Source organism: Macaca fascicularis, chromosome 2, assembly GCF_037993035.2.
Source record: "Macaca fascicularis isolate 582-1 chromosome 2, T2T-MFA8v1.1".
Taxonomy (NCBI): domain Eukaryota; kingdom Metazoa; phylum Chordata; class Mammalia; order Primates; family Cercopithecidae; genus Macaca; species Macaca fascicularis.
Genome location: NC_088376.1, coordinates 108,444,834 through 108,466,981, shown reverse-complemented (window position 1 = coordinate 108,466,981; position 22,148 = coordinate 108,444,834). Strand labels below are relative to the sequence as shown.

The 22,148-nt window shown below is 48.0% G+C and overlaps 1 protein-coding gene across 4 annotated transcripts in view; it reads right to left on the bottom strand.

Moving 5' to 3' along the window:
• Window positions 1-9,596: 9,596 nt before the first annotated feature.
• LARS2 (leucyl-tRNA synthetase 2, mitochondrial) overlaps window positions 9,597-22,148 on the bottom strand; it is a 170,197-nt gene continuing 157,645 nt past the window's right edge. For all 4 annotated transcript variants that reach the window (XM_005546878.5, XM_005546879.5, XM_005546877.5 and 1 more), the window contains one exon: window positions 9,597-17,010. In XM_005546878.5, the coding sequence (XP_005546935.3) occupies window positions 16,831-17,010 (180 nt within the window). In that variant the 3' untranslated portion in view covers window positions 9,597-16,830. The remainder of the gene's footprint in view (window positions 17,011-22,148) is intronic.

The window sequence follows — 22,148 nt, the reverse complement described above, 5'->3', positions numbered from 1 at the left end:
AGCAGGTGGGCCCCTCTCTCTAGCTTCCTGAAAGATAATAGTTCTTTCCGGGGGGAATATTATACACCTCACTCTCTCCTGTGCTTTTATATCTATCTCTGGCATACACTGAAAAAATGATAAGACATGTGAAAGACAATGTGATCCTTCATCAGACAAAAAGAAATGATCAACAGAAGCAGACCCACAGATAACCCAGATGCTAGGATTAGCAAACAAACGTTTAAGATAACTATTTAAATATGTTAAAGAATTTATGTAAAAAGATAGGCAAATATAGGAAAATATGAAGTATTTGACAGAGAAATAAAACCTTAATTTAATGATAGAGTCCACACAGAAGAAGAAAGAATTAGAGAACCCAAAACACATGCCAGTAAATATACAATTATCCTGTGATCTAGGAATTGCATTCTTGGGCAGTGTTTTAATCCATTTTCTATTGCTTGTAACAGAACACTTGACACTGGGTAATGTATTAGGAAAGGGAATTTATTTTTTACAGTTATGTAGCCTGAGAAGTCCAAGGTCAAGAGGCTGCATCTGGTGAGAGCCTTCTTGCTGGTGGGAACTCTGGTGTCCTGAGGGGGGCGCAGGGCATCACGTGGTGAGGGGCTTAGCATGGCTAACTTGCCATCTTGTCTCTTTTCTTCTTTTTATAAGGTCACCAATTCCCTTCCCATGATAACTCATCAATCCACTAATCAATTAATAGTGTAATTCAATCACCTTTTTTTTTTTTTTTTTTTTTTTTGAGATGGAGTCTCCAAAAAAAGCCTGTCGCCCAGGCTTGAGTGCAGTGGTGCGATCTAAGCTCACTGCAACTTCTGCTTCCTGGGTTCATGCAATTCTCCTGCCTCAGCCTCCTGAGTAGCTGAGATTACAGGCATGTGCCAACATGCCCGGCTAATTTTTGTATTTTTGTATTTTTAGTAGAGATGGGGTTTCGCCATTTTGGCCAGGCTGGTCTTGAATTCCTGACTTCAGGTGATCCACCAGCCTCGGCCTCCCAAAGTGCTGGGATTACAGGTGTGAGCCCCTGCGCCCGGCCTGCCAATCACCTCTTAAAGGTCCCACTTCTCAATACTGCCATTGGGGATTAATTTTCAGTAAGAGTTTTAGAAGAGATATTCAAACCACAGCAGACATTTACCTAGAGAAATGAGAAGTTATATTTACACAAACACCTGTACGTGAATGTTCATAGCAGCTTTACAGACAATAGCCAAAACTGGAAATAACCAAGATGTCCTTTGATGGGTGAATGGTTAAACAATGACATATTCAGGCCGGGCGCGGTGGCTCAAGCCTGTAATCCCAGCACTTTGGGAGGCCGAGACGGGCGGATCACGAGGTCAGGAGATCGAGACCATCCTGGCTAACACGGTGAAACCCCGTCTCTACTAAAAATACAAAAAAACTAGCTGGGCGAGGTGGCGGGCGCCTGTAGTCCCAGCTACTCGGGAGGCTGAGGCAGGAGAATGGCATAAACCTGGGAGACAGAGCTTGCAGTGAGCTTAGATCCGGCCACTGTACTCCAGCCTGGGTGACAGAGCGAGACTCCGTCTCAAAAAAAAAAAAAACAAAAAAACAAAAAAAAACAATGATATATTCATACCATAGAATTCAACTCAATGATTAAAAAAATGAACTATTAATAATGCAACAACTTGGATGAATCTCAAGGGAATTCTGCTGAGTATAAAAAGGCAATCTAAAAGGCCACATACTATATAATACCAATTATGTAACATCCTTGAATATCCAAATTATAGAGATGAAGAACAGATTAGTGGTTGCCAGAGACGTTAGTGATTAAGTAGGGGTGTAGTAGGAAGATGGGGGTGGCTATAAAAAGGTAACTTGAGGAAACGTTGTAGCGATGAAATTGTTCTGAATCTGGACTGTGATGGTGCATACATGAACATACATCTGTGATTGAATTGCAAAGACTAAATGCATGTGTGCACGTGCACACACACACACAATCAATACAAGTAGAACTAAGAACATCTGAATAAGATTGATGGATTTTATCAAAGACAGTATCCTGGTTGTGATATACTGTAGTTCTGCAAGATGTTATCACTGGGGGAAACTAGGTAAAGGGTTCAAAGGATCTCTATTAATAATTTCTCACAACTGTATTTCTTTTTAAAATTAAAAAAAACTACAGAGTAGACTGTCAGAGGACTGTGAGACAATATCAAATGATCAAATGTAAATTTAAGTGATATACCAGAAAGAGAAGAGAGGTGAAATTGGGGGAGAAATAATTGAAGATTTAATGGCTGACAATTTTCCAAAACTGATGAAAGATACCAACCCACAAATTCCTAAATCTTAAAAACCCCAAGCAGGATAAATACAAAGAAAAAAACTACAACTAGGCATATCCTAGTCAAACTATAGATAAAATCTTTAGAGTTAAAAGAGAAAATCTTCTAAGTAGCCAAAAGAAAGAAAACATTATCTTTAATACAAACAACAAAAAGAATGATGGTTAATTTTCATCTGAAACAATGAAATCCAGGAGTCAATGGAATGACATCTAAAATGTTGGAAAAAAAAAAAGTACCATGCAAGAAGGCTATATCCAGTATGGAATAGGGAAAGAAAGGTTTCTCAAACCACAGCTATGAGAACTTACTGCCAGCAGAACCACTATAAGAAACACTAAAGAAAATGCTTTAAGCTAACGGGAATTTATCTCAGATTGAAGCCCAGAACTACAAGAAGGAGAAAAAACTCCAGAAATGGTAACTATTGGGGTAAATATAAAAGTATTTTTTCTTTTAAAAATTTCTTTGAAGACTTAACTGTCTGAAGCAAAAATAATATGCATTTATATGGGATTTATAAAATATGTAGAAAAAGTATATGACCATACCTCAAAGGACAAGGAAGGGAAACTGTTGCAAGAATGGTTCAATTTTTCACCTTGTTTGTAAAGTGGTATAATATTAACTCAAGGAAGATTATTATAAGGTTGTATGTCGTAATATCTAAAATAATAACTAAAAATACCTTAGAGGAGTACAATAAATATATTATCTATCCAATATTCACACCTCGGTAAGATGGGCATTGCTACTTGATTTACAGAGAAAGAAACTGGAGAAGCTAAAGCTTTTCCCTAGGTCACCAGATAGGGATATAGGTACACTAGAACTGAACCCAAGTTTTTAGACCCCCAAGCCCAGTGACCCTTGTGTCACTGACAGATTTTCTCTGTACAGGGGTAGATAATAAATATTTTAGACTTTGTAGGACATAAAGTCTCTGTCGCAACTACTCAACTCTGTTCAAAAGCAGACACAGATGATATATAAACAATTGAGCATGGCAGTGTTCCAATACAACTTCATTTACAAAAACAGATGCTAGGCCAGCTTTGGCCCACAGGCCATCGTCTGCCAATCTCTCCATTATTCCACTGCCCAGTGGTTTTCAGTTCTGGCCCAGAGAGGCCCATTCTGATCCACAGCCAAGGTCCAGAACCACCAACACACCCGTGGGTTCTATCTGGTTTAAACACTTGGTTGTCCTCCCCACCCTTCTCCCCTTCCCGGCTCCCATGGGCTCTGGCCTCAGCATTTTGGTAAATAGAAATGTTCAGTCCTTTTGTACTCTCACCTCAGGGGAAATATCCCAGCGAAGGCCAGGGATTGCTGGGCCCCGTTACTGAAACACATTGTACTTCCTGAGCTTTCCAATTTTCCAGTCTTAAAATAGACCCACAGTGCTTCCTCCAGCAGCTCCTTCACTCCCTCCTCGCAGCTGTCTTTGCCTCCCCATCCAGCTTCTTCACTCCTGGGGTCAGCCCAGCTCTTGGCCACCAAGACTTGAAAACACACGCGAACTATATTTGCAATGGGCTACTGTGTTCAGACGATGCCCCACGGCTGATCCTCAACAATCAGTGATTCTGTGGCAGCCGGAGAGACCAGAGCCAAAGTCTTAACTGAAGGGCCAAGCAGGAAACCCTCCAATTGTTACCCTTTTGTTCCCCATGAGGAGAAATCTCCAGGCATCATTTAGAGCTGCTCAGCAGTTTTCAACTTACAGAATGTCCCCAAACTATTTTCAGCACTGTTTCCTCTCAGAACTCCCACCCTACCCACCAGCTGGCACCCCCGAGTCAACTTTGGAATTAAAGAAATCAAAATCCCATTTGTGTTTCAGTAACTTGAGGTCACAGAGCCGGCGTAAGGTCAGCATCAGAATTAAAGTTTTTCCTGCACCGCCAGCTTCACCCAAAAGTCTGTAACCACTTCCTCCGCCCCAACAACATTCATCTGGGCCAATCCGAAGGTCAGACTTTTAGCCCATCCTGACCAGCTGCTTAGGACTCCTAAGGTCAGAGGCACTGCAGGGAGAATTCCACTTAGCGGCTGAGGAACAAATCCACTGATCACCCCCATTGCATATTTGTAAAAATGAGAAAAGCTGCCTGTACTGGGCAGTCCACGGGCACGTGGCTTGGGCACCAATTTCAGCCCCACTGGGCCCCTTGTCTGGGTGCCTTTGTGCAGTGTACAATCTCTACAACCACACCAGGGGCCTTGCTGATGAAGTGGTTTAGGGATTCTAAACTCTGCCCACCCTCCCAGAAAAAATGCAGGCACCTTTATGGCTGGTATATAGGAACACACCACTACCCAAACCCACTAGGTGACAGAGAGCACATTACTACGCTCACCTACTTACTGTACATTGTGTTAGATTTGGGAGACTCTCCACCATCAAGGTGCTGCTCAGCCCTCAAGGAAGTAGCCTAGGAGGGAAAACAGACACCAAGATGATTTCAGTACAATGCTATCTTAGGAGTTCAACTCAAGGTATTAAGTAGACTTCAATGGACAATTATCCATATTTCATTAAATCAAAGATCTCATTGATTTTAATGTGCATGCACCACACACACATGCACACACAAACAAAAAATGCTGACGTTAAACTATGGCACAGTGTTCTCTTATTACTTAGATTTTTAATTCTATACTTATTGAACTATATCTTTCAGACGTATTTAGATTATTATTTTTTAATTTAGATTATTATTACTTTTAGACAAAATGTCACCCTGTCACCCAGGCTGGAGTGCAGTGGCACAATCTCCACTCACTGCAACCTCTGCCTCCCAGGTTCCAGCGATTCTCGTGCTTCAGCCTCCTCCCAAGTAGCTGGGATTACAGGCATGTACCACCATGCCCGGCTAATGTTTGTATTTTCAGTAGAGACGGGATTTCGCCATGTTGGCCAGGCTGGTCTCAAACTCCTGACCTCAAGTGATTTGCCCATTTCTGCCTCCCAAAGTGCTGGGATTACAGGCATGGGCCACTGTGCCCGGCCATTATTTAGATAAATTTTACCATATATCACTATGATACATATAAAAAAAGGAAAATACAAGTAAAATAAGTTGGTTACGGCATGGCTGAAATTTGTTCCCATTCAGAACTCTTCTGAATCACTGTTGTACAAGAGTTGTGACGTCCACGTCTTCTATGCTCTGATCCTTCCCATCGTCACGAGCACTGAGGATGTGGCATTTCCTAACAAGCTGCTCCACTCTTGTCTCTGGGATTTTCTTCCAAGTTACCAGTGGCCATTGTGCAGGATTTGCAGCAATGACATCACAATTTTTCCCTTTAAGAACACATCTTGACTTCAGAGATGCCAAACTGGAGAACTGTGCACTGGTGAGACAGGTCATCCAGCCGTGGGGAGGGCAGGTTGGTTCTGCAGGCTCCATGGCGACAAAATGCTCCCCACAATTGAGAAGCCAGCTGTAGAGTCTTAAACCTCCCTGTGCATAGCGATTGCAACAAGACGCTGAGAAACTGTATTCAAACTCCTCCAAAAATGGTGGTTTGTTTCTCATGAGGTGAGCAGGTTCCCTGAAGGAGGGACTGGGGAGGCAGCTGAGCATCCCTGGGCTAGAAGACCTCTGAAGGCCTCTGCAGCCTGAGTCCCATGTCCTTGTGATGGTTACAGCAAAGAGATATAGAGCTGGGGCCTTTCTTCTCCTGCCTTCTTGCCACCTTCTGTACATGGGCAGAGAGGTAGCCATCAGGGAAGCAAATGGGCACTTGTCCCCCAGAGGCCTCTCCATGGGCCACGCAGGGTGAAACACACTCTGCTGACTCACTTCAGCCATCAGACCCCAAAGGCTGGCCCCAGGGACATGCCTCCTTGGAATGGACATGTTTTCAGTTCACCCTATCCTGATATCCTATCTTAGGAGATTAACTCAAGGTATTAAGTATCTTAGGAGTTTAACTCAATTTCCTCCGGAGGATAAAAGCAGGTTCAGGTATGGTGGCTCAAGGGCACAGGGTGACCCCTTCACAGCCAGGCCCCCTCAGCTGTAGGCTCTGGACCTCTAAATGAGCCTGCCCTCCTGGCTCTCCCCACAAGGCAGCACCCTCTACCCTAGTAATGTGCTGATGTTCCAGGCCTGGTCTTTCCCTTTCCAGCATGCTTCCAGGGCCTGTCCACTGGCAACACTGCCCCACCTGCCCCATCTCTCTTATTCCATAGCTCTGCCCTCACCCAGAGCGCCAGACATTCCCTGTATGCTCGGGGGCTGGCCCCAAGTGAGCTCCTCACCACCTTGCTCCGGGCAGTGGCTGAAGCCTCCTGTTCAGTCTCTTGCCCCTGATTCACTGTGTTCACTACAACCAGAAAGTTTTTTCTAAAAATGGTTCTGAGTGGCCGGGCGCAGTGGCTCACGCCTGTAATCCCAACATTTTGGAAGGCTGAGGTGGGTGGACTACCTGAGGTCAGGAGTTCGAAACCAGCCTGGAGCCTGGCCAACATGGTGAAACCCCGTCTCTACTGAAAATACAAAAACTTAGCCGGGGGTGGTGGCAGGCGCCTGTAATCCCAGCTACTTGGGAGGCTGAGGCAGGAGAATCGCTTGAACCTGGGAGGAGGAGGTTGCAATGAGCCGAGATCGTGCCATTGCACTCCAGCCTGGGTGAGAAGAGCGAGACTCTGTTTTGTTTTGTTTTTTTTTAAAAAGGTTCTGACCTTGCCTCTCTGTAACCTAAACCCTTTCAGTGATTGTTCAAGGCACGCAAGGAGCCAGCCAGGGAGAGCGGGGAAGGGTGTTCTGGGAGAGACCAACCCCTGGGAAGGCCCAGAGGGGAGATGGAGCGCTAGTTTCTGACACCTGCTTGTGCCTCCTGTGTCTGGAGTGGAGAATGTATGGTAGTCCAGGACCCGGAGAACAGGTTCATGAGATGGACAGGGGCCACATTGTTCATGAGGGTTTTGTGAGCTGTACTGGAGCTGGGCATTCTAGGGAAGGCCCTACAGGGACCACTTTCCAGCATGAGTGTAGCTCTTCTCAGACTGTAGTGTGCATTTGGGAATCATCCAAGGATCTTGGTAAAGCGCAGCTTCTGATTCAACAAGTCTGGGGTGGGGTCTAAGAATAAGCATTTCTAACAAGCACCCAAGGTGATGCCCATGGTGCCGGTCCTGGGATCCCACTGTGAGTATCTAGGGGCTGCACTGAGTTGTCTGACTCCCGTAATATACTATCCAGGTGCACAGGGGTTCATTCATTCATTCAAATACTTACTGAGCACCTATGGTGTGTCTGAATGGCAGTCTAGGTCTGGAGATACAATAGATGATAAAACTGCTGTAAATAAAGCTGCAAAAGTCCCCGCCCTCATGATGCTGATATTCTGGAAGGGAAGACAAATGATAAAACAAGACACAGTAAATTAAGCAAAATATACTGTTATTTGCTAGGGGGTAGGGAGTGCTGGGGTGGGGTGGTATTTTATGTAGGATGGTCAGGGAAGACCTCACTGGAAGCAGACAACAGAAGGATGAGAGAGCGAGCCACGTGGGGAGGAGCTCTCTGGGTAGAGGGACAGTGGGTGTGAGGTCTTGAGGCAAGAGTGTGCCCTGCCTATCCAAGAAGCGGTGAGGAGGCCACGGAGGTGGGGGAATGGACAGAACTCATGGGGACTGTGTCTTACTTAACTCCAGATATAATTTGCTTAGCATACCACAGAGCAGTGAGGCTTGTGGTAGCTTGTGGGGTTGTGGCAGCAGGTGCAGGTGAGCACAACCCTCTAGGTGACCTGGTGTTCTTTGTTCTCCCCTGGACTCTGCCCTTGAGCCACTGCTCAGGCCTGGGAGGGTGGGCACAGGCACACACACACCCTGGGGGAGCAACAGACAGTCACAATTCCTGTCTCTTGAACTGACCCTTGGGTTTCAGAGAGAGATCGGCACCTAGAAAAAAACAAGATGCAAGACCCCTCCATCCCACTACCATTGTCTCTTCCTGACCCCCAAAGCCAGTCTTGAGCCTCAACTACCCTCTGGGAGGCCCTTGTTTGTCACTACCTCTTGCAGCTCCCAGCATGGACCTCGATTGGGCCTCATCTCCACTGCAGCCAGGGAACACCCGCCCCACCTGTGGTCACCCAGTAGTCTTTACAATTTTCATTGAGATAGGGTCTTGCTCTGTCACCCAGGCTGGAGTGCAGTGGCAGGATCTTAGCTCACTGCAGCCTCCATATCCTGGGATCAAGTGATCCTCTCACCTCAGCTTCCCGAGTACGTGGGGACACGAGTGTGCACCACCACACCTGGCTAATTTTTAAATTTTTGTAGAGATGGGGTCTGACTATGTTGCCCAGGCTGGAACCCGCAGTCTTGAGTGGCCACAGGAAAAGGAAGAGCGGCAGGAAGGGAAGCCCATGAGAATCAAGACCAGGCCTCTGACCTCCTCCTCCCTCCCTCCCTGGGTAGCCAGTGCTCCCCACAGGACTGCCTCAGGACTCACCTTTTCCTGGCAGGCCAGGGAGACCGGCAACTCCTCTTCCTCTGGAGGCTGTTCCTCAGGGCATTGGAGGGCGGGAGGCTGCCTCTTCCCTGTCCCCATCCCCATCAGGATGCGGCACTGGTTCCCAGGCTCTCCCAGGCCAGGGTGGGGCTTCTGCCTGCGCAGAGGCGAGGCCAGGTGGCCTCAGGCAGGTTACCTGATATTGCCAAACCTGTTTCCTCATCTGTGAAGTGGAGCGCTCCTCACGCTCCTCACACGTGGCTGGTGAGGGTTCCATGGGACGAAGCACGACCTCCTAAGAGCGCTGGCTGACCGAAGAGTAGCGCCCTCACTGTGTGCCCTGCGCTGTCCTGAATCTGTTACACACACAGTGCTTCAGTGCACCCTCACAACAAGGCAGAGGTTGGAGCCATTCTCTCCATTTCACAGATGAGGAAACAGAGGCACAGAGAAGTTAAGGAACCTGCCAAGATCTTGTGGTTCATAAACAATAGAGCCCAGACAGGTTCCTGAAAGCCCCCTCTAACCCTGTGGGCCATCTGTCAAGTTCAATCTGTGGCACAAAGGGAGTACATCCCTGTCTGTACAAAAATTCAAAAAATTATCGGGGTGTGCTTGTGCATGCCTATGGTCCCAGCTCTTAGGGAGGCTGAGGCAGGAGGATTGCTTGAGCCTGGGAGGTTGAGGCTGCAGTGTCATGACACTGCACTCCAGCCTGGGTGACAGTGAGACCCTGTCTTAAAAAAAAAGAAAAAAGAAAAAGTGACAATACACCATGGCCATTACATATGATTATTATTACTATGCTTTTTATTAATCATACAAAAGACTCCCACCAAAGGTGGGTGCAGTCGGGGCAGCGGCGCACCTGTAGTTGGAGGCCTCAGGTGGGGGAGCCCCATGTGAGCACATGTGGAAATGGGGGCAGCCTTCCTGTTTCACCGTCCACCTTGGCCCCAGGCCCGGGCACTTCCCTAACAGCTGTGACTCTGATGAACTCTCAAGACTAAATTGCCCTCCCCACCTCCACAGCCACATGATGTGAGGCACGTTCTTCTGTCAGGCAAAAATAAATTACCTTCCCCCAAAGCAGGCCCTGAGTTTTGTGGTGTGTATGAATGTGTGGTATGTGGTGTATACGTGTGCATGTGTCTGGTGTGGTGTAGGTGGTGTGTGGTGTATGTAGTGTGTGTGGGGGGGTGGGGTGGGGTGTGTGTGTGTGTTGGGGTGAGGTGTGAGTCTCCTGGACCAGAGCACAGTGAGGCATCTGGGGAAGTGTCACATTTCCACCCTGAATGAGCAGCCATGACCTTTTAGGAGCAGTAATCTGGAGAATTTCCCAGGTTTCCTGAAGGGCATCTAGGAAGCCTGACTTTCTCTACCTTTCAAAATGTCCCAACACCCCCTAAACCAAAATACTCCAAACTGTCTCACAAACCAATGTGTGAGCCTCACAGAAGGAGGGTGGGAAGAAATGGGGACCAATAAACAAACCCTCGGAGTAAACCTGGTATTTTATAAAATGGCACAAAGCATGTCCGTGACTTCACACATCTCCATGCAAAGTCTAGAGCAAGGGGCAGGCGCCATCCCAGTTTGGCAGGCAACATCCCAGTTTGGCAGGTAACAAAAGTCTGATTGCTCCACTATTTTAGAAGTGGAGATTCTTCTAAATCTATGTCACAGATTTAGAAGGCAAACAGCTGTGACTCAGGAGTAGCTGCAAAACAAGGTGTCAGCAGACACCTGAGATACTTAGAAGGTAACTTAGGTGTACACTGACCAGCAACAATTTGAAAACAAAATTTGTCCATGTGGCAGAGGCGGCCAGCTGCCCTCCAAGATCAGGCTCCCCTTCCCTCCTACAGAGTTGCTGCTAGGAAGTGGCTACCCAGCCTCTAGCAATTGGCTAAGGCACATGGCTGAATTCTAGCCAAGAGGAAGTGGGCAGAAGTGACGTACAGTGCTTCCAGACCTGGCCAAAGCCCCTGTGACACTCCACCTCCCTCCCCCTTATCTGTGGGCTAGATTTGATGTCCAGGGCAACCATGAAAGCCAAGAGCTGAAGACGGTGGAGTCTGCACGAACCCTCCGTCAAGCTGGAACTGAAAGGAACAGAACCCCCTCCCCTGTTCCCTTCTCCAGAGGATTAGACTCATGGGAATGAGACATAAAGTTTGCTGGATCAGACCACTGACATTTGGGGGTTTACTTGTTATGGCTACATGAATTATCAGCTGACAATTATCAGCTGATAATTAAAACATGTTGATTGCTGAAGATGATTGGTAGGCGAGATATTAGCAGCCACTAATTATTAGTGCATAATTAAGGTATCACCAGTAATAATGAAGTAAATGATGACTAAGAGGTCTACTACATTCACTCAGAGGGAAACTGACATCTGAGATGTTTACTGATGACTTAGATATTTGCTGATGCCTCTGATGCTAGTAGTTAAAATATTAATAGAAAACTAAAATATTTCCTGGAAACTATGATGTTAACTGACAACTAAGAGTTAGTTGATAACTAATAATGGGGATATCCGGCGACACTTGCTTTAGGTTCCCTCGTCGCAGCTCTCAGCCTATCTGTGTGCAGCAGCTGCCCTCTTGTGCACAGACAATGAGTCTGAGTTCACCTGACAAAGCCCCTCTGGCCCACTCTGGCCCTGATGACTGACAAACTGGACCCAATGAATGGCATAATCTTTGGGTGCCTGCTCCCTCTATGGATCTCACCGTGTAAAGGACACATGATTCCTTTCTACACCCCCGCGGCAGTGCCTGAGGAAGGGGAACCCCTCCCCTAAGATCTAGTTCTCCTCTGAGTTCTGAGGGCAGCCATGAGTATGCAGCACAGATGTGGTGGGTGAGGCCTCCCTTGGACGGGACCAGGGCTGAGCCCTCCTTAATTAATCCCAGATGGGGCTTTTCTATTGTTTGTGGAAAGGATGATCTGTGGAAGACACAGATGGGGCTGCTGTGGTGCCAAGGAGTGCTTATCACCGGGGAGGTCTAGAACAGGTCTCCCCTCTCCCATCTGCCATGGAATTTTCCTCACAGTAGGTGGAGTTGAGCAAAGATGGCTTCCCGGCTTCTAGGTCCCAGGGATGGTGTCCAAAGGAGGCTCTGTCTGCCAGGGGTGATGGCTCCCTGGGGGCGGTCAGTCCCAGGCTGAGAGAGAGCCGACCCCACATGCTGAACTGGGTGCCTCAGAACTTCAGGTATGCATTCAACCAGGTGTGTGCCCACAGTGAGCCAACCTTCCCAGACACACATGAGGAAGTGTGGTTTCGGCAGGCTCTAGGGCATTTGGGGAACAACTGGGGAGAAAGCTATAAATAAGGACCATCTGGGAAAATTCAGGAGGTTCGAGGGCTGGCTTTGCACAAAGGTCTTTGGGAACCAGCGAGGTGGAGCAGAGTGGGATCACGGCTCTGCCACCTTCTTGTGTGTGGTCTTGGACAAGGCTCCTTATGTGGTAAAGCACTTAGAACAGGACCTGGCCCATAATGAGTCCTCAGAAATGATAGATACTATTGTAATGTCGGGGGATTGCAGCCCATGGCTCCTGTATACAGGGTGTCTGTCTTAGATGTGCTCTTCCACAGGCTGAATAAGAACTGAAATTCAAGTTTAGGACTTAAGGCACAGGGAGATGAGTCATCCGGCACTGGATTCCAGCAGTCCTGATCACCACCTCCCCTCCAGGGCCTCATTATCGCTGCACAGCTGCCTCCAGCCCCTCACGTGGACAGGCCGAGGGAGGGCAATGGAGGCCTGGAGTGAGGTCACTGGGCCCACCCTTGGATCTGAGGCCTCTGCGTACAGGACTGGCCTTTCCGTGGCTGCTCCAGGCTCTCCCCTCCCTACCAGCACTGTCACCAACTACCCACCCACCCTCGGGGGATTTCCCTACTTGCTGGTTGTTGGTCACCCCAGATTCCTTTCTCCAAGCTCATCAGCTTGGATGAGAGCCTTTAGCCACCCACCTCTGTCAGGCAGGGACCCAGCCCACGAGACTGCTGTTTTCTGCTTGCTCTTCTCACAGGAAGAAAGAGGAGGGAAAACTCTTTTCGTCTACCCCTCTGTCTTTCCTTGACTTATGCAGTCCAGCTGGGCCCGCCAGTTAAGAAAGTTTACCTCCTAAATTAGCTGGGTGTGGTGGTCCGTGCCTGTAATCCCAACTACTCAGGTGGCTAAGGCATGAGAATCACTTGAACCCCTGAGGCAGAGGTTGTAGTGAGCTGAGATCGCACCACTGCACTCCAGCCTGGGTGATGAAGTGAGACTCTGTCTCAAAAAAAAAAAAACAAAAAAGAAAGAGAGTTTACCTCCTGCACTACACTTTGCCTGGTGGTAGTACGGGGAGGGGGTGCTCTAAGTTGAATGAGCACAGATTGGGGGTCAAGATACATCATCACTTACTGTTATGGTCTCAAGTTTCGTTATCTGCAAAAGGAGGTGATAATGCCTCCTATCCACAACCTTGAATCTGTCAGCAAGTAAGCAAGAGAGTTCCATTAGGGGAACGTTGCCCTTCTGTTCTTCTGTGCTAAGGTTGCAAGAGCCTAAGGCTGAGATACAAGAAAGTGAGCTCCCCACACCTACCCAGACTAAGCAACTGCGTGAGCAGGAACTTCATGGGGGCTGCTTTTTGTTCTTTGGATTCCACTTCATACAAGGAAAGGAGCATGTTTTCCTACCTAGAATACATCCTCAGAGGCAGCTAGATATCCTGCCTGGGAGAAGAAAAGAAAAATCAAGGGAAACAAGTTCTTAGCTCATTTACAGCTTCACAAAATTGTACATTTTGATGTTTTGCCTCATGAAGTATTACTGAAATAACTTCATGGCCAATAAAAATGAGAAAATGCAAAAAAGTAGACAGAAGGAAAAAATAACTTGTAGGAGTCTCAGCCTATGATATGCAAGCAAATTTCCTGCTTTCAATTTTCTTTGTAAGCATTGAAAAAAAAAAAAAAAAAAAGGTCAGGATTGCATTGTGCATGTATCTTCCTTGATTCATGAGAAAATTTCCAGGCTACATGTTTTTAAAAAACCATCTGTTGCTGGTTGCCTCGCCTTCCATTGACTGCATGTACCCTGCTTTTCAAAGCCAATCCCCTGAAGGTGTGCATTTAGGCTGGGATGAAATATGCCTGTGCTGTTTCCCAGCTCACTAATTGTTTTAGGGTCTTAGAGATCAATTTTCTTAGGCAGACAGCTGGCTCCTATTGTGGTAGCATTTGCCATGGAGCACCACTCTCCCTGGGCACAAACTGTGTTCTCTTATTGCCCCATAGAAATAACCCTGATACCCGCCCACGAGTCTACATCTTCCACTTGCTGGACAACCTTTCCCCCCAGTTCTCTGGAACTAACCACATGCTCTTGGCCTCTCACCCACCACTGCCCCTGTAGAGAGGACACCACCTCTGTGATTTCCCAGGTTTACTGGCTTTCCAGGAGGGAAGCCCCAGCCATACTCTGCTCAAAATGCCAGGGGTTTTGGGAGCCATCTCACCTGTCCATGCACATCAAGCAACACGGACAATTAGGTGAGGGGACTGGTAGACATGGCGGGGAGGCAAATGTGGAGGCCAGAAGATGTGGGCTTGGATCCCGGCTCTCCTACTTATTAGCCGTGAAAACCGAGCTAATTATTGAACCTCAGAGCCTGGGTTCCTTCTTTTATGAGAGAATAATTCCTTCCCTCTAGAGTTTTTGTGGGAATTAAATAAGATAATAATATAAGTGAACCTGCTGAGTCCAGTTTCTGACCTCAATAAGACAGTCAATAAATGGCTGAGATTATTCCCCACCACCCCACTCCCAGGGGTCAGAGTTTTCTGTCCAGTTGTTCCATTACCCATACTGTTAGTATGTACTGATGAGCTCTTGTTTGCAAAAGCTTTATCCTCTAGGAGCAATTTCTCCAGAGTCATGCTGGTGTCAGCCAGCTGGTCAGTCTAGCAGCCTGGAGGCTTTACTGGCCCACTGCTCTGCTCAGATCATGTGCAAATAAAGGGCTCCCTTCCCTCATCTTGTTCAAGACCACTTAGCTTACCCTAAGAAAGAACAAGATAATCAAGCAAAAACACTCACTCCTCCTTGTATCAAGTATTTTCATGGGCTTATATTTAATCCATATTCACTGCCATGTGCAATGAGACTGAGTACATTCAAGTCAGCTCTAGCACTCCAGACTTCTGGTCCCCGTCTTCCCTTTTGGTCCTACTCTTGGTCCTGGACCACACTTACCCCGCTAAGCTGAAGATTAGGAAGAGGAAGAACTAGATAGAAATGATGGTTCAAGTGCATCAGTGTATCCAGTGGTTCTCAAACTTTGCTGCCCATTAGAATCACTTGTAGTTTTAAAGATTCCTGATGCTTAAGCCACACCGTGGACCAATTAAATGGGAATATCTGGGCATGAGGACTAGGCAGAGTATTAGGCCTGAGAACCAGTGACTTAATTGCTGTTGCTAGTGTGCCTGTATCAGTGTTGTCTACCATGGACTGTAAGTTCTGGAACAAGAAGAACCACATGTATCCCACTTTATAGCATTCCATGTGGAGTCAGACACACAGCCAATGCTTCTGATGATGATGGAATACCTCAATCTGTTTGTCATTAACTCTGAAATTGGAATATGGTAGATATTCCAAGATCACACATATGTCCTGAAGTCACAGATGATAAACATTTTATTACACTAAAAAAGTCATCTGTTAACTGCTGAACTGCACGGGGACCACATCTGAGGCTACTTCAGAAAAAATGGCATCAGATAACAAATACAGATTTCTGGCATTACAAAATGGCTAGATTCTCCCCCACCTTCCTTCCTTAAATATTAATCAGTGGCTTAGACCAGTTCTAGTGGGAACACTTAATTGCTGACTTCACATAAAACAAGGATTAGCCTAATGTGCCAATGACATGAGCCCATTCCTGGCTGTCTTCCCAACAGCCAGACTGCTGTGGCTTGGACACTGAAGGCAACACCTGGGGGGCCTCAGTTCCACTCCTCTGTGGTGAGCTTGCTCTTCCTAATAACTGGCTCTGGGGTCAAATCAATAATGGTGGCATTGCCATCTGGGGCCCACATGAGCCCTCCGGGGCCTGCTGCATCCCTACTGGGCTGCGGTGGGGCTCTGAGGTTGGGGATGAGCAGCCTGAAGCCTGGTTCCACTTCACTACACAGCAAATTGTATACCCAGGGGAGCGGTCATGACTTGCTGCTCCTCATTCATGTGAGGAAGTGGTGCTTTGCCTGGGATCGTGTGTGTCAGAACCATAGCAGGCCTGGGAGGCATGTCCAGCTGGGGTTGGGGAGGACAGGCCTGCATGACAGAGCTGGGACGTGGCGGGGACAGAGGTGGAGGAACCAGCACTGCCTGCCTTTTGATTCAAAGCACCTTTAGAAAATCCCTGTGTCCATCTCCACATATTGGTTATTTGAACATTTCCTAAATGGCTTCCTCATCCAGCCTGAAGGCAAAGAGACCCTTCACCACCATCTGGAGGCTCAGTTAGCTAGTTCCAAGTGGCTGGCACACTGCACCTGAGTCCTGCAGTTCCTCAGGCTGACCTCAAATTCCCGAGGAGCGCCTAAGGCGGAGCCATTTCCCAGATCCGCAGGCTTCCTGGCTGCCCAAGGGGCACTGTGCTCCTTCCTGCTCCCACCCAGCAGTGTCTCTGAGGGCTTCCTATGGGATCAGATGGCCTCCTCCCCCTGCAGTGTGGGTGGGGGGTGAGGGGCAGGCTGTCCGACACCCTCCTCAGTAGCTCATATTTCTCCGTTGCTCAGCTCACCTTCGCCCCCGCACCAGGCCCCACTGCAGAGGCACACTGTTGACTGCAGTCTGCCACGGGACTGAGGTCAACAGCCCAGACATTTGTCTTTTCCCTTCCCCTGGGAAGCAGACGTCGCCCCCTCATCCCAGGCCTGGAAGGAGGTTCCTCAGAGGCCCTGCGTGGTAGCTGCAGCCTCCTGGCTGTCAATCTTGCACCAGGAAGTTGATGAGGGCAGTTCTTGGGGAGAGGAAGGACTTCTTGATGCTTCGCCCTTGCAAAAGCTTGACACCCAGCTCACTTTGGAGAACAAATTCGTGGACTTTGTCCTGGTCCTGGGCAACTTGTTGGGGCACAGGAATTTTGCCACAAGCTTTATTGTTGATCTGAGAAGGAGAAACGCCAAGACAAACAATGAGGAACATCCTCAGAGTGGCAGGCGGCCCAATACCAAACCTCCTGCCTGCAAAGGGCGTGGCTGCATTTGTTTAGGGGAAGGCAATAGAGGTGGAGAAAGGAGGAAGTCAGCACCCTGCTTCCCACAGGGTAAAATGCAACCAGCTGAATAGGATTAACACCTAGACCTGCAGAAAGAGACAGACACTGAGACTGCATGTGAGTGCCCGTAGGTGGAGTGAGGACTGCCTTGCATTTTCTGAGCACTGCTCTCATACACAGCTGTGGTAGAGATTATGTCAAAAATTCTCAGCATGAGATGGCTTGGGCCATTTCCAGGCAGAAAGGGATTATTCTGTCATCGGGGCTCAAGTGTAAGTTCAGATCCAGGCTAGAGCGAGCTGTCCCCTCAGATTTTACCTAGGTCTCAAGTGGACCAAACAGTTGACGGTTTCACAGGGGACACAGTCAAACTTCTCTGCTGACTGGCTCCAGAAGGGGGCGCTCAAGTGTGACGACTTAGAAATCAGACCCACATCGTGTGGCATTAATCACTCTTTCTCCCTTAACATGGGTCAGTACAGTTCCAGACACAGGTGGGTATTCACCGAATATTGATTCAATGAGGGAAGATGACCACGTGGTTCAGCTTCTGAACAGTCATGCTTCCAAATCCTCAATCCCATTGCTCCGAAATCTACACACATTTCTTTCACTAACTCTTGTTTTTCACTGGAAAATATAGTCACGGTCTTAGGAAAAGTTACTAGGAATAATTTCTCGAGTTTCAACCAAAGCACATTATCAAATGTCCCCTAATCACCCACTTCCTTTTTTTCAGATTTCTGGAGAACTTGGTGGCATTTTTACTGTCTCCATTAGCCTAGGAAACAGGGAGAGGATATAAATAAAACACGCAGTCCTGGCATATTATGAAATATTGTTTTGAAAGCGTGAGGCTCCATGCTGCAGGGTTTTAAAACATTCTGAAGCTGGGGAACTACGTGTGTGGTGTGAAGGACTGTGGCCCCTCTGCCCTGGTGTTTCTGAGTCATTAGAAGCTGCCTTCTTTCAAGGCCACATGCTGGGCTGGACTGAGACCCTGGAAGAGAGCTTCCACCTGTCACACAAGAGCCATGCCCCTAGTGAAGTCCTGGGGTCCCCAGCAGGGAATTCTCAGGACATGCAGTTGTCAGTGAATCATGTTTTTCCTCCTATGGAAGAGCAGCCCAGGCCAATATCTCCTTTGGGTCACCACCCACAGAGGGGGTGCTGGGCGAGGGGGAGCATGGTGGTCTCATGTGGGCAGACTCAGGTTTGACTCTTAGGCCTGGTCTTACAAGCTGTGGGATCTTGAGCTTAGTTTTTCTTAAGGACAGAATTCTCCAGATTCTGGAGTAAAGGAGGTAAAATAACCTGTGTAAAGGGACCAGCTCACTAGGCCGTACTCCCTCTGCCTTTGTCAAGAGTGGTGGCCAGGATAGAAGGAGCTGGCTGTGGGATGTCCTCTTTGACGCATGGCCTCAGCACAACAATGACCCATTTCTAAACCCTTCGAGCTTCCTGTGCTTTGCCGGAGCCGGGCAGGCTGGTCCTAAGTCATCACTGGTGACAGCCTGTCCAAGGGACCTGAGTCATTCTTGTCCACAGCTGGGGCTTTGGGGGCAGGGCATGTCATCTCTGGATGTGGCCATGGTGCTCTGAGTCTTTCCCATGCTGCCTCGGGCACCCTCACACGGCTCTGGCTCCCCAGGCCTCCCCTGAGTTGCCTTACCAAGGCAGTCCCTTCAGGGTGAGTAGGTGCCGATCGTGCTCCCCCTGTCTCTGGCATAAAGTGCCAATGAGACGGGCAGAGAAGTCAGGCTGGGACTCAACACTGAGCCTGGGCTTCAGGGGCCCAAAGAGGAATAAGCACATTGATATCACTTCAAACAGAGGCTGCTATGCTGTGGGGCTCTTGCACCTCCATCTTTGGAAAGGGCCTAATCATGACTCTCCTGGACTTTTTTGACACCTGTCAGACAGGGCCCAGGCCACAGGTGTTCCTCCCACTCGACTCCATCACCTGTCACCATCATGAGGTAGCCTTGGAATGGCTGATAACAATACAAGCTTCCATTTGCTGCGCTCGCACTCTGCCAAGCACTGAACTATGCAATTCACTTGCATGAACCTGAGTCAATGCATGAATATCCCATCCCATTTTACAGATGGGGAAGCTGAGGCACATGAAGTGAAGTCACTTGTCCACCTAGGCTGCACCCCAGGCAGCAGTAGAGAGGGGATGACCTGACACAGCCCCTCTCTCTCCTGCTCACACACCCTGACAGCCCCCTGTCCTCTGAGGGGTGGAGTCTGGCCTCCGAGGAGGGGACACTCCCCACCTTTAGCCCTGTTTCCAGCACTGCCCTGTGCCCTCTGCTCCAGCCCCTCCCTGGCTCAGCCCGGGTCTCTGTGGGCCTGCCTCCTGTGTTTGCTCCTGGTATTGCGGCACCCTTCTCTCCACTGGGGAGCGGCTGCTTCTCTTTCAAAGCCAAAGCCGCCTCTCCTTTTCCTCACGATGCATTTTCTGATTCTCCAACTGCCAGAAGTGGCAACACTGATGCTAGCGGCAGTCACCATTCACAGAGTAGATTCTGGACTAGCTGTGTGACCATCAGTGAGTTATTCAGCCCCATCCTGCCACCATTTCCTTGCCTGTAAGACAGGGTCAGTCACACATCTGCCTGTCTGTGAAATGGGGACAACAACAAGCCTGCCTCACAGAGCCACTGTGCTTAGTAAATAAGCTCACACCTGGGAAGTGGGTCGGGGCTCACTCTGTGTTAAGAGGATTTTGTCATTAGTGCATCCAGAAGCAAGCTAAGCACTTCCTGGCATTATCCCACCTAATTCTCTCAATAGCCGGATAAGGCAGGCGCTGTGCGTGCCTCCATTTTATAACTCAGGAAACTGAGGCTTAGAGGTGTTAACTATGTTGTAAAACTGAGACTTATACCCAGGATGGCCCGACTTCCAAGCCCTTACATAAACTGTGTGTGACAGCTCATGTGCCCCCAGACCTTTGTTCCAAAGTGATAAGGCGGTAGCTCTTGTCTCTGTATCCCTGGTGTGGGCAGAGCCCAGCATGTCACAGGCACAAAGAACACGGGCACAAGGGAACTGAATGACACTGAACTGTGCTTGCAGCATGCTTCTGGCCAGGGCACGAAGTGAGATCACACGGAGTGAGAACCCGGGCCTTCACAGAAGTCTTTGCTGCTGGCGCGGGGCCGACCCAGCCCGGGTTCTCAAGCTGGGGACACTTGCAGAGAGTCTTACACATGCTTTTAATTTTAGGTTTGCATTTCAATGATTATATAAAATTATTTTACCAATGATCAAAACTCAATTGCTTTTCTGCAGTGGTAATTTAGATAGAAAGATATTTTCATAGACTGAAGCCCTCCCTTTTTCTCAAGTTAGCATTTCTCAACTGGGCTGAGGACAAGTTCTTAGGGATGCATGAGATATTTATTTATCATAAACATTACTCAAATTAAAGCAATTTCTGGGCTGGGGCCGGGTGTGGTGGCTCCCGCCTGTAATCCCAGCACTTTGGGAGGCTGAGGCGGGCAGATCACTTGAGGTCAGGAGTTTGAAACCAGCCTGGCCAACATGATGAAACTCCATCTCTACTAAAAATACAAATATTAGCTGGGCATGGTAGCACATGCCTGTAATCTCAGCTAACTGGGAGGCTGAGGCAGGAGAATTGCTTGAGGCGGAGGTTGTAGTGAGCCAAGATTGTGCCACTGCACTCCAGCTTGGGCGACAGAGTGAGACTCTGTCTCAAAAAAAAAAAAAAAAAAAATTCTGGGTTGGGTGTGGTGGCTCATGTCTCTAATCCCAGCAATTTGGGAGACTGAGGCAAGAAGACTGCTTGAGCCCAGGAGCTTGAGACCAGCCCAGGCAACAGAGTGAGGCCATGTCTCTATTAAATAATAATAATAATAATAATAATAATAATAATAAAAAGAAATTTCCTCTATGCCACAAGGATGGTTTTGGTTTTGAAGATTTTTGGAAGAAGCCTGCCAGGGCACTCTCACCTCCTCTCCCTTTGGGGTGGGGTGGCAGAGAACACAGTGCCAGGAGAGTTGGTGCGGAGACAAGGGGGCTGTGAAAGAGCCTGGTCTCCTCGGCAAAGTATTGTTTTTCCAAACCTCCACCTTCCTGCTGGGCCTGCACAGGTGCAGAGGGGCCAGGGCCTGGCTGGCCAACCTCTGTGGGGCTATGCCCTCCCTCAGCCCCTAGGTGGGTTTGTTCAGGGCACTTTCCACAATTTGCAGTCATTTTATTTATGTTCCTCTTTCCTTTTTATTCTTCCCTCTCTCTCCTACTATGCTTTAAGCTCCGTGAGGGCAGGGAACCTGTCTGTCCTATCTTGATTTTGTATCCCCAGAGCACTCTGCCTGTCGTAGAGTCAGACTTGATAAGCATCTGTGAATAAACGAATAAACCTGGGCAAGGCGGACCAACTTCACTGAGCCTCAGTCCTCAATTGAAAAAATGAGAATGGCAACACCCACTTTATAGGGTGATGAGAGTGAAATGATCATTTTGAATGTGAATTACCTGGCCCCATGTGTGGTTCCGGGGAGACATGTAGTTCAACGTCCACTCCCTGTCCTCTTTGTTTCTTCAGACACATCAGCATATTTAAGAGATACTCATCATAAATGTGTCTCATTTAACACATTAAATAAACATAGAAAAATCACATATAGGATAAACTATAAGGGGGTTACTTGCTCTTAGAAAAGGTTTAAACAATAAACTCCTCTTATGTACTTAAAATTACCTAATTTACCAAAAAAAAAAAAAAAAAGTATGGAAACTTTCTGAATTATGTTTCACAGGTATTACTGCATAGCCACTCACCTCACTGTCACCCTTCCCCAGCCCCCAAAAGCCCCCAAGAGCACCCGAGTGAAATTGAGAGCGACTGAAACACGGTCCTCAGTTGGAAAAACAATGAGAGCCTATAAGTCGGGCCAGGTTTATGACTCCTCTTTCCAAGCCCTTGAGGGCCATGAGAGTTTTATGCTCACATGCTCACAGTTTTGTAGGTCACCACACCCCAGAA